Source organism: Manihot esculenta, chromosome 15 (assembly GCF_001659605.2).
Source record: "Manihot esculenta cultivar AM560-2 chromosome 15, M.esculenta_v8, whole genome shotgun sequence".
Taxonomy (NCBI): domain Eukaryota; kingdom Viridiplantae; phylum Streptophyta; class Magnoliopsida; order Malpighiales; family Euphorbiaceae; genus Manihot; species Manihot esculenta.
Window position 1 is genome coordinate 24,880,699 of NC_035175.2, and position 19,581 is coordinate 24,900,279.

Sequence of the window (19,581 nt, forward strand, 5' to 3'; positions counted from 1 at the left end):
TTCTTTTCTTGGTATCTCCGAGGATGATCCTTCCTTCTCCTCGTTGAATGAGCATTCTGCTATGAAGTCAGCCAGCGCTTGAGATTTTATAGCTGTCCGAGGTCGGTATTCCAGACAGTAAGGGCTGATTTCCACGGACCATGCTAACATCCGTCCTGAAGTTTTCGGCCTACGTAGGATCTTCTTTAAAGGTTGGTCCGTCATCACAACTCCTTGGTGGCCTTCCAGATAAACTTTGAATTTCCGGACTGCTAACAACAAGGCATACGCCAATTTTTCTATGTTTGAATACCTGACTTCGGTATCTCTGAGCACCTTGCTGACGTAGAAGACAGGCTTCTGCTCTCCTTCTTCCATCCTTACTAGCACTGCGCTGACTGCTTGCTCTGAGGCTGCCAAGTATATCAGGAGTTCTTCCCCTTTTATGGGGCTGCTGAGCACGTGAGGCGAGCTGAGGTATTCCTTAAGCTCTGTGAAGGCTTTTTGGCAGTCTTCTGTCCATTCAAAATTCGGGACCTTCCTCAATTTTTTGAAGAATGGCAAACACTTTTCTGCCGACCTTGACATAAATCGGTGAAGCGCCACTACTCTCCCGGTTAATCTCTGGACGTCCCTTACACAGGTCGGCTCTGGCATATTCAATATGGCCTCCACCTTCTCCGGATTGGGCTCAATGCCTTTTCCACTCACCATGTATCCCAAGAACTTTCCTCCCCTAATGAAGAAAGCACACTTTGCTGGATTCAACTTCATCCTGTATTGATCTAACACCCCAAATATCTCCCTTAAATCCGTTATGTGTTGTTGAAAAGTTGAACTTTTAACCACCATGTCATCCACATACACTTCTACATTCCTGCCGATCTGGTTCTTAAAGATTCTATTCATTAATCGTTGGTAAGTTGCCCCGACGTTTCTTAATCCGAAGGGCATAGCTCTGTAGCAGTAAGTCCCGTCTTCAGTTATAAATGAGGTCTTCTCCTTATCCATCTTTTCCATTGGGATTTGGTGGTAACCAGACATAGCATCCAAAGAAGACATATAATCAAAACCGGCCGTTGAGTCGACCATCTTATTAATATCGGGGAGGGGGTAACAATCTTTAGGGCAGGCCTTATTCAGGTCGGTAAAATCTATACACATCCTGTATTTGCCATTGGCTTTTTTGACTAACACAGGATTTGCCAACCACTGTGGGTACATAACCTCCCTAATAAAGCCTGCCTCTTCTAGCTTCTGCACTTCTTCCTGGGTAGCCTGCTGCTTCTCTCTTCCCACTACTCTCTTCTTTTGCTTTACTGGTCTGGCCTCTGGGAGGACATTCAATCGGTGTGTCATCACTTTGGGGTCAATTCCCGGCATGTCTGAGGGCTTCCATGCGAAGGTCGGCGAGTGACTTCGGATCAGGGTCATGGCTTCACCTTTTTGTTCTTTGGTGAGGCCGGCATTGAGACTGAAGACCTTACTCACTTCTTCTTCTGATAGGGAGAAGTTCTCCAGCTTTCCAACGGGCTCTGTCCGGGCTTCCTTTGTCTCATCCCTGACCTCCAAAACTTCCGAATCAAGCGCTTCTCCGGTTGAGTTCGGTTCCGTCACTGTGGCCAAGTATACTGCCCTTGCTTCTTCTTGGCTGCCCCGGACCATTCCCACCCCTTCTTCCGTTGGGAACTTGAGTGCCAGATACCTGATGCTAGTGACAGCTTCAAAGTTGAACAACGCCGGCCTCCCCAAAATCGCATTGTAGCTCAGTGGGAGTTTGACCACCAAAAACACCTCATGATGGGTGCGAGCTCTGGGTGTTTCTCCCAAGGTAAGGGCCAGCTTTACCTTCCCTTCTACAAGTACCAGTGCTCCTCCGATCCCTTTGATGGGTGACTGGTCCCGAACCAGCTGTTCCTCTGGGATTCCCATCTGCTGGAAAACCCGATATGGCAATAAGTTGACCTTACTCCCATCATCCACCAGAACCTTCTTCACCCGAAAATTATGAATGACTGCTTCAATGACAAGCGCGTCATTATGGGGCATCTGAATGCCCTGTGCATCCTCCGAAGAGAAAGCGATGGTCATGGGAGAGTGTTCAACGATCTGCATCACCTCGCCATTGCTGGTCTCCCCTTCCCGGTTTCTCTTCTTTCCTCGACGGTTCATCCGTCCTCCAGTTCCTCCAACAATCATATTAATGGTCCCACTGGACCCATCATTCACTGGTCCAGCTCCAGTTCTCCTGGGCATCTGGGCTGCCAGACCGGGTTGAGGCCTCTGTCCCTCCGGTTTCTTCAGAAAATTTTTGAGATGCCCCCTTTTTATCAATCTTTCAATCCCCGCGATTAACTGAAAACAGTTATTTGTATCGTGGCCATGCGTCCGGTGGTACTGACAATACTTGTCAGGATTCCTCTGATCTGCTTCTGACTTCAAAGGTTTGGGCCACTGGAGAAACTCCTTATCCTGGACAGCCATGAGCACCTCGGCTCTGGACGCATTTAATGGGGTCGGTTTCTCCGGGACCCAAGGAGGGAGCACTCGTGGTTCATGAGCCCTGGGAGGAGGGGGAGGTCTTTGATCCCTTCTTTCCCAGGCCTGCTTGTAGGGCTCAGGCCTCTTTCCATGCTTCTTCTCGTGTTTCTCCGGTCTCCCCTCCTCCGGGGCTTTCTCTTTTCCTGCCACCCCTTTGGCAAATCTACTCGTTACTAAGGCGTCATCCTGCCTTATATACTTTTCCGCCCTCTTCATTAACTCGGCCAGTGAGGTCGGAGGTTTCCTGCTCAGAGAACCAAAGAACTCGGCAGAGGTTGTTCCCTTTTGCATGGCCTCTACCGCCCTTCCTTCGTCAAGCTCGGGAATCTGCAGGGCCTCCGTATTGAAACGGGCGACATACTCTCTGAGGGATTCACCAGCTTTTTGTCTTACTGTTTCCAGATAGCTCGTCTTCCTATCTGCTGGCACCCCGGCTACGAACCGGCTAATGAAGCGGGTGGCAAGATCTCCGAAACTTTTAATGCTTCCGGCCTCCAGGCTGTTGAACCATGCCCTCGCTGGTCCCGAGAGCGTTGTTGGGAACACCTTGCACATCAGAGCATCTGACAGAGTTTGCAACTCCATGAAGGTCTTATAGTTCATGACATGCTCTCTCGGGTTACAAGCCCCATTATAGGCCGCCATAGGCGGCATCATAAACTTTTTGGGAACGGTCTCCTGCTGCATTAACTTTGAGAAGGGAGAAGAAGTAGGCAAGGAGGTTTGACTCTGATCTTTCTTACCTAACTCGGCTAGGAGCTGCTCCTTCAACCTTTTCAGCTTTTGGTTCATTTTCTCGTCTTTCGGGCTGGATCTTTTGCCCAAACTACATTCTTCCTCCTCTGTTTCAGTTCCCGTTTCCCTGGTTGTTTCGGCAGAATAGCCGTTCACCTCTTCATTTTCTATCAACTCTCTTGCCCTTCTCCCATGGATTCGGGCCTCCGGTTCTTCCTCCTCTCCGGCATCGTGGTTGTTAGTTTGGAGGCGGGCAGAGGTAGGTTGGGGTTCATCGGTTCTGGGTTCCTCCACTACTGGGAGTGCGTTTACCGGGGTGCTGAGTCCCCTTTGTTGCATTATCTGCCCCAACCAGTGAGCAGTGGTTTGTAGCTGGAGAGCCATGGTTTGAATGTCTTGGTTAGACAGGGTCATGGTGGGAGTATTCCCTGCCAAGCTTGGCGAGGGATTAAGAGAAATAGGTGTTTGGTTATTCAACGTTGTAGGGCTAGAAAAGGAGAACTGCTGCCCATCTTGGGCAGAGCTCAGGTCATTTGGAATATTAAGGTTACTTTCTTGGTGGTTTGCCATCGTGGATCTCAGTGGGTTTTGAAAGTGAAAACTCCGGTGATGAAAAGATCTCCTTCGTTTCCCACAGACGGCGCCAATTGATGATCTGAGATCCAATAGAATAGGGTTTTACAAGGGTTTTGTATTACTGAATAAGGCCTAAGTTTCCTGAGGAGGGGACTCCTCTTTTATACATTGTCTTGCTTGCTGGTGACGTGTAAAGGTCTCTCCAGGATTGGGCCACGCGTCTCTGCCATGCGGATTCGGAGGTACTAGGGTATCAGCCACCTGCTCCATGCGTAACGGCCTCTGATTCTCCTCGTGCGTACGTTCAAGCGGATCTGCCAGGCTGTCTGGTGAATATTATTCCGGATCCTGGGCTGGGTTGAGAGTTGGGTCGGATGCTAAGCCTGAGTGAAGAGGGCCTGCTTCGTGCGGGCCGGGCCGGCTTGAGTGAGGAGGAGAGGTCGAGCCCGGCCTTGAAGGTTGGATGAGCCAGGCTTGTTATGTATATCAGGTGTGTGGGCCTCTACGTCATGGGCCTTGGGCTGTGGTCAAGCCCCTGGTCCGGGGTGAAGGAATCCAGCGGTCATCAGATTATTTTCTAATTAATTTTGTGTTTTTTGGTGATCTTTCACGGAAAAGCAAAAGAAATGCGAATTTGATGAAAAATGGTGAAAAAGTGTTGGATATGACTTGACCAATGATTTGGGTAAATCTGCCAGCTAGTCTTGCTTCATAGAACCCAGACTTGCCCAAATTCTCTAACTGAGTTGATTATATTCCAGTTGAAAGATTGAAGTAGAAATTTGTCCAAACCACAGAGCAAATCAACAGTCTATGCCGAGACTTGACGGTGAGCGGAAAACTAATTCAAATTTGAAATAAAAGATCAAATCTCCTCATTCAAAACCATAGGACCTCACGCGATTTTTCCTCCTTCTGCACGGCATAATATCCTACAGGAATTAAGGAATCTTCTCCTAATGGAAACAAATTAAAGGAGGATCCCCGATCAAAGCAATCAAGATCTCTTATTTTTGGAAGGATTAGGAAAAGATTATGCTCGGGTTCAACATTTATATAACCTTGTTTAAGTGGACAGCCGGGTATCATCATCTCTTCTTCTCCAGCCGAATTATCTTCTTCCTTTTTGTGTTTTCTTTCAGCCATGGTTGGATAATTTTATTATTTCTAATGATAGGTTGAAATTTTAGTTTCTTCATGAATTGTGATATCTAAACATTATTGTTCATCTTTTATTCTTTCAATATTTATGCAATTTCAGTTCTTAATACTATTATTGCTTTGTTATTTGATCAATAGGATCTATTGTTCATACTTTCAAAGTGATATATTGTTAGTTTGGATAGTTGAAGTCCGTAATTACTTGAGGTATTCAATAACAAGTAACAATGAAGGAATTGCATGATCTAGCTTTAACTCACCATGCGGTTTGATTTGTTGTTAGAATTAGGTCTCTCTAATTCTTAAGACAGTTGATAAATTAAATCCAATAGACGTTTTTTGGGTTATTTGTTGACTAGGGTTAATTAGCGAACGTTTCCTAATTAATTTACACCTAAAGAGAGATTGGTTATGTGGATCGTCTTCCATAACTAAAACCAATTTATTGGAATGAATAAAGGTATTTTTTGTTTCTATGCTCAATTCTCACAACTAAAATGAATCCTAACCTTCAATTAGAATTTATTTGTATTGGTTTGATTTTCTCTTAATTATTGCTTTATTTAATTATCTTGATTTTTATTTTGGTCTCTCTTCATCAAAACCCCTCTCTTTTTTTCGTTGTTTGTTTTCTTATTTTTTTATTAGAGATTTTTTTTATTGTCAATTTCTTGTGGATTTGATCATATTCACCTTATATGCAATTTATATTTGTTGAATTTGGATAGGTTATTTTTTATGGTTTTGATACCCATCAAGGGGATGGTACTTGCAGGTAAAAGAGCATGCAAATCAACAAATTTGTGACATGGTGGGAAGTCATATATCTCTAAGAGCATAATGAGACCACCAACAATTGATTATGTATTTTACTGGTTTTATTTTCCTCAACAAGCAAGACAAGCACTAAACATAAAGGAGAAGAAAATAGAATTAATTATACATACAGAAGCTCTAAACATAAAGCAGAAGAAAATAGGATTAGTTATACATAGAGAAGCTTTAATTTGAAAGGAGTGTTATAACACGAAGGACATAAAGTACATCCTATATCTCATAGAAATCTTTATAACACGAAGTATGTCCTACATCTCAAGAAAGTCTTTAGGACACAAAGTACATCATGTATGTCACAAAAGCCTTTAGGATACCAAGTATATCTTACATTTCAAGGAAATCTTTAGGATACAAAGTACGTCTTGTATATAAGTCACAAAAGTTTTTAAGACACTAAATACGTCCTTCTTCTCATTAAAGTCTTTAAGATATGAAGTATGTCCTGCATCTCATAGAAGTCCTTAGGATAGAAAGTATGTCCTGCACTTAATAAAAGTTTTTAGGATACAAAGTATATTCTAAGTTAGGCTTTGGAATACAAAATACATTTCTTGGAACACAAAGCACGTCCTAGTAGAATACGAAGCATATTTAGTAGGCCATAAGATACAAAGTACATCTTGGTTTTCTTTTGGAAATTATGCATTCCTATGCATTCTTAGACTTTGGCCAAAAACTTTTAGCAAAAAACCAGCCCCAAAAACCATAACCAGCCCAAAAACCAAAAATTTTAGCCAAAAAATTTCACAACTAGCCCCTAAAATAGCGGCTGAATCAGCCACAATAAATGCAGTCACACCAGGACCTGAAGAGGCAGAAAATGCAGCAGCTGCTGCTCTTGAACCAGCTGTTGTCCTTGTTGAATTTGAAGCTGAAAACGTTGAGGTAAGAGGTCCAATGGCACAAGAAAGAACTCTTCACGAACTAGCAACATCCATGGGTGGGTAATCAAGCACCATGGTGCATCACTTACCCACCTTTGACAGCCCTTTTTGAGCTTAAAATCGGATTAATTCACCTACTTCCAAAATTCAAAGGTTTGGAAAATGATGATCTACATAAGCACCTTTAAAGAATTTCATATTGTGTGCTCAACAATGAGGCCTCAAGGTATTTCCGAAGAGCATGTTAAATTAAGAGTTTTTCTCTTTTCTCTTGACGATTTTGCCAAAGATTGGTTGTTCTATCTACCACCCTGATACATCACTTCATGGGCTGGGATGGTAAGAACCTTCTTTAGTGAATACTTCCCAACCTCAAAAGCTATTGGAATCAGAAGAGAGATCAATTGCATCAAGCAAAAGGATTATGAAGAGCTATATGAATATTGGGAAAGATTTAAAAGGCTGTGCACAAGCTACCCTCAACATGATATTTTGGACAAATCACTCATAGAATACTTTTATGGAGGTTTATTACCTTCGAAAAGAAAGTTCATTGATGCAACATGTGGAGGATCAATCAAAGACAAAGCACCTCAAGCCATAAGAGACCTAATTTCTATCATGACAGCAGCCTGAAAGAATATGGAGACCAAAGACAGCTGCCAAGGAGAGTAAATGAGATAAGTACATCTTAATTAGCTTTCCAAATTTCTAATCTAACCTCTGCTGTCTGTAGCCTTGTTATAGGACAAGCCCAACAAGCTCAACAACTTCAGCAAATAAGGCCATGTGGAATATGTGCAAACATAGGACATCCAACTGACCTATATCCTTTCCTTCAAGAAGAGGACTAGCAAGTTAATGCAGTTGGAGGATTTAATAGCCAAAGAGGTATGATCCCTACTCTAACACCTACAACCTAGGTTGGAGGGAGCACCCAAACATCAGTTATACTAGGGCAAATCAATATCCAAGTTATCAGCAAAGAAATCTAGTCCAAGCAGCACCTCAGAAATCGAATGTGCCCCTTGATGAGACCGTGAAGTCTTTGGCAAACATGGTGCAAAATCTTGAATAACAAATGAGTCAAATGGCCACATCCGTGAGCAAACTAGAAGCACAAGGGAAGTTACCTTCCCAAACAGAGATTAACCCAAAGAAAAATGCTATTGCCATCATATTGAGAAGTGGGAAAGAGTTTTAAGGTGACAGATTTGAGCATCGATTTGTCCAAGTGCAAGAACAGGTTGCTGAGGAGAAACTGCCGAGTGATGATCCAGAGCATCAATTTGCCTCGATCACTGGCCAAATCGACAGACAGACAGAATTTCCTAGCAAAGCAAAATTCAATTTGCCCAACAGAATTCAAGGCAAAGCAGAAGTTATTAATTACTTTTATTAGTTTGGATTAAAAAACTAAACCATAAATATTAAAGTTTAGATAAATTATTTTAAATATTTTTAAAATTAAAGTTATTAATTTCTTTTATTAGTTTGTATTAAAAAACTAAACCATAAGTATTAGTAATTAATATTTCCTAAGACTCGATAATACTAATTATTTTAATAACAATTAAGTGTTTTAGTAATTACAGTTGTTCTGGTAGTGATTTTCTTTATACAATGCAATTTTTTACTATATATTGCCACACATTTAAATAATGTTTTGATAAATTCAAAACACTAACACTATTTTTGAAATTGTGGTGGAACCTGCTCATATATTTTGCTTAACTTGTAAAAGTAATCAAAATGTTCAGCACTAATCTAAAACTTAGTGTGTAGCTTAATCAGAAGTAATGAAAGATTAATATTGAATTTTATAAAAGTGTTTGGAATTTTTTGACAAAAAAAGATCAGACCGACTAGATTAGATGATTGGATTGATGACTTGGATGAAGCGTACACCTGGCGACCTAATACAAGATTTTTTAAAGTATGCAAAACATCTGACCTAATGCACAGAATTTTCAAAGTATTTGGAAAGTCTGATGAACAGATTTTTTATGTTATGCTTCTCTTATCTACCAACTTCATCCCTTTCTCTCTTTATATAGAGTTGGGTGGATGGATAGTGGTCAGAAGTTTAATTCTCTAATCCCAAAACTCTCCCAAATAACCCCTGAACCCTGTGTAATATTATTTTAACTCTTCCAAATAACCCCTAAACCAAAATTTTCATGTATCACATACATATATTAATTTTTTAATTTAATTAATTAATTAATTTTTATAAATTTAATTAATCAATTCATCACTTAATTATAATTAATTAGATTAATTTTTATTAATTTAATTAATCAATCTCCTTAATCAGTATTAATAAATTATTGGTTTTGACCAAAATTTAAACTTCGCCAACTATGATATTTTACTATTAAACAATTCAAATCTAAATGAAATTTAATGTATATATTAATTTTATGGTCTAATGAATAATTTCTATGTATATTATATATGTGTATATTATTAAACCTGAATTAATTAAATTAATTATATTAATTTAATAAATTACTCTCTTATCTATTAATATAATTAATTTAATAAATTAATTACTCTCTTATCTATCAATATAATTAATTTAATTAATTACTCTCTTTTTTTTTAATCAAAATTAATTACTCTCTTATCAATTAATCATTTTAATTGAATATGGGCTAGGCCAACATTTGGTGATCCCATCTCTTAATTTCATCCCATCTCTTAATTTCATCAAAATATATTTAAGGTCCATTTCACATTAAATCAAGCTGATATCAATATGGTCCAACAAAATATTTTTATCTTTTTTTAAATCCATGTATTACACAGAAATGAGTAGTATTCAGTTCAAATTAAAAAAATCGACTAAACTAAATTAATTCAAAAGTTTGGTTTAGTTTTTAATTTAAAAAATTTCGGTTATTTCGATTCAATTCAATTTTAGTTAGAAAAAATTAGTAAAACCGAATCGATTAGTGATAATATAGAGATATTAGACCATAATTTCAGTCGAAATACTTTAATTAAATTTTAAAATATTAAAAATAAGGTATTAAAAATAAAAAGGTCATTAAAAAAATTCAACCGATTAAACTAAATTGAATCAGACCGGTTCAATTCAAATTAGTTTCTATCCAAAATTAGTTCGATTTTCATATTCTAAAATTTCTATTTTCGATTTTTTTCGGTACGTTTCAATTTTAAACTGGACCGACCAAATGCTCCACTCTAACCTTACATCGACTTTAATTCGTAAAATGAATTAATCTTCTCTTTTAATATCCATATCCTATATAAATAAGATTCATCATATGAATTTATTTATTTTTATTTAAAATCTATATTCTAGATGGATAGATTTCATTTTTTAACTCATCACGATTGAATTTACACTATATTGATCGGTTGAGGCAAATAGAGGTGATAATCTATTCTAAATGAATCGTTCCTAACATGGTATTCTATGACTGTAAACTAACATTTTATACAAATATATTCTGTCATTATATTCTTAAATTCTCGAGAATGGAATTCTCGAGAATGGAATGACTACTAAAATTTTAAAAAAAATAGATTATATTTAATTATTTAAACAACACTTAATTAATAAAATTATCTACTATTTTATGTTTAGGGATGTATAATTATGTCAAATTAATACCAGTGTAGAACTCTATAAGACATATTATCAACACATATTATCAACAGTTTTCACATGTGATAAAACTAGGATTTCAATTAAAATGGGGCAAATTTTGATACTCTTATAAACATAAATTTATTTTATTTTTTATTTATTATAAGTCATTTTCATTTTTGAAAATATAATTTATTTATTAATATACTATGTTTAATATGTATTAAAAAAATAAAATTCATATTAGTTTTAAAAATATTTAGTAATTTGAGTTGTTCAATTCGAAAATATTAATGTAGCTCATAATATATTATGAAAAAATTAAACAATATTTTTTACTTTTAAGTATGTTAATTAAATTTTTAAAATAAATGCAAAAGTAAAATTAAATCTATTTTTCTGTAAAAAAAATAATTTTATATGAATAAAAAATTATAGTATAAAAATTAATGAAATTAAAAATATATATATAGCTACGAATTTCAATAGAACATGATATTTTAATTTTTAATCTTATCAAAAATATATTTTTTAATATATGTAATTAAATTCAATTCTATTATATAACTAATTATTCATATGTTTGTAAAAAAAAAATATTTTTTTAATAGATATAATTGTAACAACTAATATCACATTCTAAAGTTATTCGCTTATAAATTAAAAATATAAAATATGCTTATTTGTTTTTTTATCAACTTTTAATAATATTATTAATTTGGTCACATTTAAATGATATTAATATAAGTCCTATTTTTTTTAAGAAAAAAAAAATTGTTATTTTTTAAAAGAGAAAATATTAATTTTAAATTATAAAATTTAAAAAATAAGGAACTTTTCTAAAATTTGTGTAAAAAATTGAGCTTTATTTTTTAATTTAATTTAGTCTTTACTTTAATAAGTAAAATATTTTTGTAATTAACTTTTTGTGTTTTCCATTCTATTCCCTTTTTAGCTTTAAGGCTAGCATTTACATATCCATAACTACCTTATTTAAGAAAAATATTTTTAGAGTAAAAAATTTAAAATTGAGAATTTAAATTTAATTTTAATATAAATACTTAATAAATCAGATTTAATTTGTAGATTTACAAAAATATTTATGCCTTTTTAAGCCAAATTATGATTTAAACTCATAAAAAGAAACATATCCAAAATTTAAATCAAGATATAACATTCTATAACTGCCTAAATTTCCTAAAATTCATATATGAAATTGTGTCTAATTTATATGTTAACATCCAGTTTGGTAATTATAAATATTAATTTTACTTTAAAATTATAAATTTCAATATTATTAATGTTTTCAAAAACTTTCACTATAAAAAATAATTGTTATATTATTGAATTTAAGATATCCATTATTAATGAAATTATAATTATTTTAATGTTAAAAGTAAATTTTCATTTTATTTAGAAATTAAAATATGAGATGGAAAAATATTTTTTTTATTTTGTTTAATTTTTAAATAAAAATAAAAGATATAAAAATAGTAACATAATTAATTTTCTTAGAAAAGGATTGAAAATCAATAGAATAGTACAATTTTAGAAACATAGTTAAAAAAAATCTCAAAAGTTTTCTATTTTTATAAGTATACCATAAATTTAATTAACTATTTTCCTTATAAATTGAATGAAATTTGAGCAAAATGAATCAAATTTTCCTTTTATCAGATATGATAAAGAAGCGTTTGAATATGAGTATGTTACAAAAGAAGCAATTTGATATATACGCTTAGCTGTTGAAATTATACAATACTTTTTAGTAATTTGCCAAATTGGTGATATTGACATTATTAATTTAAAACATATTATTTATATTCAAAATAATTATAATATTGTGTTTTTAATAAAAACAAAAATAAAAAATCAATTGTTTGAGAATAAGATTTATTATTCACTACAAGAATTTTGATGTTTACCAACGGATATTTCCGTTGGTAAACATTGAAAATCCGTTGGTGATCAATATCACTAACGGATCACCAACGGATTCACTCCGTCTGCAAAATCCTCGTTGGTAAATTATTCACCAACGGAAATTTCTATCCGTTGGTGACAGTGACGGATCACCAACGGAATTTTCCGTTGGTGACAGTGACGGAACACCAACGGAAATTTCCGTTGGTGACACCAACGGAAATTTCCGATGGTGACACTAACGGATCACCTACGGAAATTTCCGTTGGTGTCACCAACGGAAATTCCGTTGGTAATCCGTTGGTGATCCATAAAATTGAAAACCCGTTTATTTTTATACATTATTATGTGTTCCCGGTAACGTTACTTGGCCTCCTAAACCTGGTAATCAATAACTATGAAGATAAACTCTGATTTGTAGACATCAAAGTAACTCCTGGTTATTCTTAAAACCCTGAAATTATCTTGAATGAAAGCATTTATATTCAGAATCAATTCAACAATGAGAATAAATAAAAAGCTAGGTTCATTATGTTACAGGCTAGCTTGAGATGTCATCAGTTATCTTCTACATCAAACCAGAAATAAACACAAGTTCGAGAACAGATGACTCGAACTCGCTGCAAAGCCAGCTTCCCACTTGTAACAACAGCCTTGGAACCCCCTTCTATCCGAGTTTGAGAAACAGAAACACCATCACAACTAGTCTTCACAGAGTAGGAGAAAATCTCACTCCCCCCAGCTGTAGTCACGATTGGGCATGAGAGATAGTCCAAAGGGTTTGACTCACATTGAAGGATGCAGCCATCTATAGTTAGCCTTCCACTTCTATGAAGCAAGCAACAACCAAGCTCTGCCTTCACTGTTAGGTTCGCCAATTTGCAAGTGGACAGGAACTCCAATGCACTGCAAAAACAATAACAACAGTACCAATTATGTCTTGTGATGGAAATTAAAGGATAGTGACCTGTAAGAGTCTACTCTAAGATGTTGGAGAACGAAATTTTGCAGTGAAGAGCTAGGCATGGAAATCTGTAAATCTTTATCAGTCTGATAAACCAAGCAGCAGACAACCACATCTCAATTACTCAAGAATTGCATGCATGTCAGAGCCTTAATATTGATATTTAAGGTAATAGGATGATATTGAATGGGTACTTTTGTGATAGCTACTAACTATGATAATAACTAATTTCAACATGTTTTATGATGTTATAACAGGCACAATAAGCATGAAAGATATTGCTCATAGCATAAGGTCAAGAATGCAGGAAGTATCATCCTTCACTATTGGTATACTGGAATAAATGCATCATCCCTAAACTCCAGTTCATGGTCACTTACATGCAATGTACGGATTGTCCTAGTTAAACTGAAATCCAATGAGATACAAGATAAGGGCAAAGCAATGCAATTGTCGTCCTGCATACCTGTCTGAACCTCGGGAACACAAGAGTGTTGTTTCATCAGGAGCCTCACCTCCACCAATCTGAACAAAGTAAGTTGAGATAAACAGTGAACAGATGGAAGAATTAATAACTCCAGAAGTTAACTTTTACTTTGCTTTACGAAATCAAAGAACAAGATTTGAAGTGCACATGCAGGTGCATTTCCAATTGTGCACCTGCTGGTGCACTTGCGAAGTGCACCAGCAGGTGCAATTTCAAAATGCACCTGCTGGTGCACTTGCGTAGTGCACCAGCAGGTGCATTTCCAATTGTGCACCTGCAGGTGCACTTGCGAAGTGCACAGCAGGGGCATTTCCAATTGTGCACCTGCTGGTGCACTTGCCAAGTGCACCAGCAGGTGCAATGTCAAAATGCAAGGAAAAAAAAAAGGGCTTGAAAAAAAAATCTATGATGGGAACGGCTTGAGCAAAGAAATTAAACAAGCATAAATGTATCATAAAATTAACAAGCAAAAAATTAACAAGCAAAAAATTAAACAAGAAAAAAATTAAACAAGCAAAAAATTACAAAAAATCTAAGAAATTTGAAATCGTGGAGTGGGAAATTCGACGGTGGATGGCGGCGAACCTTTTGATGGCGGTGGACATTGGATGAACAGGGCAGTGAACGGCCGAGAGGTTGGACCCAAGTTCCGATTTCAGTGAGCCCGTGGATATTGATGCTGAGAATAAGCTCCGTTGTCGACGGTCGATGGCGGCGAACCGTTGATGGCGGCGGACGATGGATGCACTTGGCAGTGAACGACGGAAAGGTTGGAGGCAACTTCAGATTTCAGTGATTTTGATTTTAAGGAATTAGGGATTTCATTTAAGGACGTGACCTGATCAGGACCAGCGAATCAAAGAGAGGCGAGCTGCAGAAACATGTGCAGCTCGGGATCTGCAGCAGATCAGCAGAACATGAAGCGGGCCGCAGAATGAACCAACGGCGTGTGTCAAACCTATGTTTCTTGATTAACGTTCCTTGAGCTCCGTCTGTCGTGGACGGTGACCGGCGACAGGAGGTGGTGCCTCTGGCGGGAGGTGAGCAGCAGCCTGATGGAGTACGGAGGCGACGGCGGTGTGGAAATCAGTGAGAGACTAGGAATGGCTGAATGGTTCATCAATAAGCAAACACACGATTTAGGAATTCACTCGTGGGTTGTATATTTGGCTCCACAATTCACTAACGGAAAGCTTATTCCGTTAGTGAAAAAACGAAATAAATAATAAATTTACTATTTCACCAACGGATTTCTAACGGTAAAAGATCCGTTAGTATTTTTCTAACGGATCATTGACGGATGAATTCATCCGTTAGTGAAGAATATATTTCAAATAGTCCGTAGGTGAATCCGTTAGTGTCACTAACGGACTTTAATCCGTTGGTGAAGTCCGTTAGTGATCTCCTCCATTTTTGTAGTGATTTAAAAAAAATAAAAGGGAAAAAGTTATGCCTTGTGAATACAAAAATAAGAAGAAAAAAAGAAAAGCTATATTGAAGATAGTAATTGAAGTGCCTTTGAAATGAAATATTAAAAAGTTTTTTATTTTTATTTTTAATATTACATTTTATTATTTTCAATAATATTATGAAAATTCTATTAAAATTATGAGAAAAGTGTTTAGTCTACAGAAAATAATAAAATATAATATATTAAGTATGAATATATTTACAATATAATTTTATTTTTAACTTATAACTATAGTTTTAATATATGAAAATTTTATTAAAATTATGAGAAAAATGTTTAGTCTACGGAAAATAATAAAATACTATATAATAAATAAAGCAATTTTTTTAAATATTATTTTATTTTAAATATTATAATTTTAATAATAAAAATTAAAAATTAAAATAAAATTATTTATATATTTAATAGTCATATGCCGGCGATTTCCTATTGCATATGTACATGCATAAGAAGACCAATAATTGAAAAATCATTATAATAACAACAAATCCTACAACAAAATGTAGTGGATTTTGATGTTACACGAGAATCGTTAAAGTAGGTTATTAGCGGTCACCATAAGATAGGCTCACATGGCAGAAATCTGATAATCGAATGTAAAGTCCCACTCAAAGAGTGGAAGGCCCGGATGATTGAGGTGTCTGACTCTTTATCAAAACTCATCTATTCCAGAGCAGATTGAATTTTCACATTAAGTTACCGTTAAAAGTAATCTAGTAGATTCTCGTTACGCTTATAATTGTAAAATCACCGACTGGTTAGTTGGCTACATCTCTTATCAACCAGCCAACCACATCAGTGCTAGATTTTCAAAAAATACCATATTAATTCCTTACAGTATAAAAGATAAACGATCACAAAGATAAAAGTACGTTATTCTCTCACATAACTACTCTTGAGTTCTAAACATTATACTCGCCCTTCTCTTCAATTTACTGACTTAAAAGTCGGAGTAATTGTCGTAAGCATCAACCATCACACGTTCTCTGTCTTGTAAGTAGACCAATCATAGGACAAATCCATTTTTGCCACATCATCAATTTGGTTTCAGTAACATCATTTAGTTCCACTATCAAGAGATCCATTGAACTCTCTCTATTCATTTGGATTAAGACTAGTCTCTTATCTCCTTTTCTCGTAAAAAGAAATCTCATCTTTCTCTCTCGATGTGACCGAAAATTCTCAAGCTGCTGCTAAAGTTGTTATCAATGAGGATGCTATCATTCCTTCTACCCCTAGTAGTAGGCAAAACACGCCTTTAGTGGTCAATCAATTTTAAGAGCATTATCTCAATAATCTGAGCATTGAGAAAATGCTTCAGTACGTCAAAAGGTTGTAGGTTACTATTGAGCAATGCAAAGCTCGAGAGGAGACATCGCTCATTGATGCAGAACCCCAACCTATTAGAGACTGAAACGACACATACCCTAGTAAAAGGAACTTAGTTTTGTAATACCCGGCTGGAGTTCGGCATCGGAATTCTGCTTTCCGGTGGGATCCGGGATGTCGGAAGTCTCTAGAAGGGTTTGATTTATGTTTTTCTTAAATGTTTTGATCTGTTCATTAAGTTTTATGCATAAAGAACTGCGTTTTTGAGTGAAATGAACCAAGGCAGAAAAGCCAGGTTCGGCCGCCGAACATGCATGACTTTCGGTTTCACGTGTGGCCGCCGAAGGTGGTCTGGCCAGCCACCTATAAATGGCCCTCAGTCGGTTGAAGCGGTCAGAGCATCGTTTCTTTCACTTGCTGAGGTGAAACTCTGTCCTTTGTGAGTATTCTTTCATGTTTTCATTAAATCATGCAACAATTTGATTAGTTTTCATGATTCTTTGAAGGTTTTAAGTTAAAAACTCAAAGTTGTGAAGTTTGGAGAGTTGGAAGGCAAGTTGCTCCAAAACTCCACGTTAGGATCGTTCATCTACTTGTTTTCAAGAGGTAAGTGAAGATCCTGAGCTTGTTTTTATGTTTTCTGAAGGTTTTATGGGGTTGGATGGAGAGAGTTGCATGAATAGGGTTCTTTGAGAGTTTTTGATGATTTTATGTGTAAAGCTTGTTTATGTGTTGTTTGTGTTGTATGTTTGGGGTTTTGAGGTAGTTTTTGACCCCTTTGAGCATATACGTGAGTGTATGCAAGTGAGGAAGTGTGGTGTGAAGTTGGAGGGGAGTTTGGTGCATTTGGCGAGAGGCAGGGCAAGTTTCTGCCCTGCTGATGAACTCAGGTTCGGCCGCCGAAGGTACATTCGGCCGCCGAACCCCTGAAGAGGTGTGAGGAGGTGGCTTCGGCTGCCCAAGCTTGCCCCCGAGCCTTTGGACGTTCGGCTCTGTTTGGGGGATTCGGCCGCCGAAGGTGCCGCCGAAGGTTAGAGACTTTCGTCTCTGGAGTGCCTTGTGGCCCCCGAAACTAGCCCCCGAAAGGGTTCGGCAGCCGAAAGTGGAAGTTCGGCCGCCGAAGGTGCTTGAGTTTCGTCTCTGGAGAGGAATTTCGGCCGCCGAACCTGCCGCCGAAAGTGTTCTATCCAGCCTTCTCTTGCATGCTTTGCATGGATAGTTGAGTGAGTTTAAGGGGATTCTTGGAGAGGTTAATAGAGTTATTCATATGCTAGTTTGGTCCCTCATTTCAGTCTATCTGTATAGGTACAGACCAGAGGAACCAGAGAGAGCAGCAGTGAGTTCTGCTCCAGAGTTGTCAGAGCCTGCAGAGTCAGTCCAGTTAGCCAGAGGTGAGTGGAACTAAACTTAACTCTTTGAATTGCACAATGGAATGTTTTAGCATATCTCATGCATCATGATTATGCAATAGGTTGATTGCATTAGTATCCACGAATATGTTGCATTGCATAGTTATTGTTGATGTGGGTGAATGTTGAATGATCCAATAGTCTCAGACAGGAAGTCCAGGAGCCTTTGACTACGCCTGTAACGACCCAATCCCACTCGAGATGCATCACAGAACACTGTGAACTCTTCATTACTGACAGACAGAGCTAACACTGGTGCTGTTGTCAATCTCCTCTTGAGCTCCTCAAAGCTCTCTTCACACTGGTCTGACCAGATAAACTTCTGGTTCTTCTGAGTCAATTTGGTCATAGGAGCTGCTATCTTTGAGAAGTTCTGAACGAACCTCCTGTAGTAACCTGCCAGTCCCAGAAAGCTTTTAATCTCAGTCACTGTCGTGGGTCTGGGCCAGTTAGCTACAGCCTCTATCTTCTTGGGGTCTACCTCAATACCCTCTGCTGATACCACATGTCCCAAGAAGGCAATGCTCCGTAACCAAAACTCACACTTCGAGAACTTGGCATACAAACCACGCTCTCTCAGTGTCTGCAAAACAATCCTCAGATGCTGGGCATGCTCCTCTGCATCTCTGGAATACACTAAGATATCATCGATAAACACAATGACAAAGTGATCCAGGAACTCACTAAATACCCTGTTCATGAGATCCATAAATGCTGCAGGGGCGTTAGTCAACCCGAACGGCATCACTAAGAACTCATAATGCCCATATCTGGTCCGGAAAGCTGTCTTAGGCACATCTGCCTCTCTGACTCTCAACTGATGATACCCAGATCTCAGATCTATTTTCGAGAAACAACCTGCTCCAGCTAGCTGGTCAAATAGATCATCAATCCGAGGTAAGGGATACCTATTCTTGATAGTGACCTTGTTCAACTGTCTGTAGTCAATACAAAGTCTGAGGGATCCATCCTTCTTTCTGACAAAGAGCACTGGAGCACCCCAAGGTGAGGTACTAGGGCGGATGAAACCCTTATCTACCAAGTCCTGCAACTGTTCTTTCAACTCTGTTAACTCAGCTGGCGCCATCCTGTAGGGAGGAATAGAGATAGGTCTGGTACCTGGCAGTAATTCAATTTCAAACCCTATCTCCCTATCAGGTGGTAGTCCTGGCAAATCGTCTGGGAACACATCGAGAAACTCTCGGACTACTGGTACTGTGGCTGGTTCCCTCATCTGACTGTCTAGCTCTCTCACATGAGCTAGAAACCCCTGACAACCCCTCCTAAGCAAACGACGAGCCTGAAGGGCTGAAATCATACCTCTGGGTGTACCTCTCCTGTCTCCTCTGAAGACACACTCTGACCCATCCTGGTCTCTGAGACTCACTAGCTTCTCTCTACAGTCCAACGTAGCACTATATGTAGATAACCAATCCATCCCTAGAATGACATCGAAATCCGTCAAGTCTAGAACCACAAGGTCAGCTGGAAGGTATCTACCCTCGATAAACACTGGACTGAACCGACAGACTGACACTGCCACTGATGGGTCACATCTAGGTCCACTGACCCAGAGAGGATACTCTAACTCAGAACTGATCAAACCCAATCGCTCTATGGCTCTCGAAGCAATAAAGGAATGAGAAGCACCGGGGTCCATCAAAGC

The 19,581-nt window shown here is 37.6% G+C and overlaps 1 protein-coding gene and 1 non-coding gene across 2 annotated transcripts; both read right to left on the reverse strand.

Annotated features, from left to right (window-relative positions):
• Nucleotides 1–7,097: 7,097 nt before the first annotated feature.
• LOC122722011 lies at nt 7,098–7,204 on the reverse strand. The gene has a single exon (XR_006348861.1). It is a non-coding gene; the product is annotated as a small nucleolar RNA R71 (small nucleolar RNA).
• Nucleotides 7,205–12,715: 5,511 nt separating this feature from the next.
• On the reverse strand, nt 12,716–14,495 carry LOC122721974 (F-box protein SKIP5-like; the record flags this gene model as incomplete). The annotated part of the gene is made up of 3 exons (XM_043951396.1): nt 12,716–13,161; nt 13,686–13,744; nt 14,292–14,495. Coding segments are annotated over 3 exons (612 nt in total), but the record flags the coding sequence as incomplete, so codon positions are not given.
• Nucleotides 14,496–19,581: the final 5,086 nt, after the last annotated feature.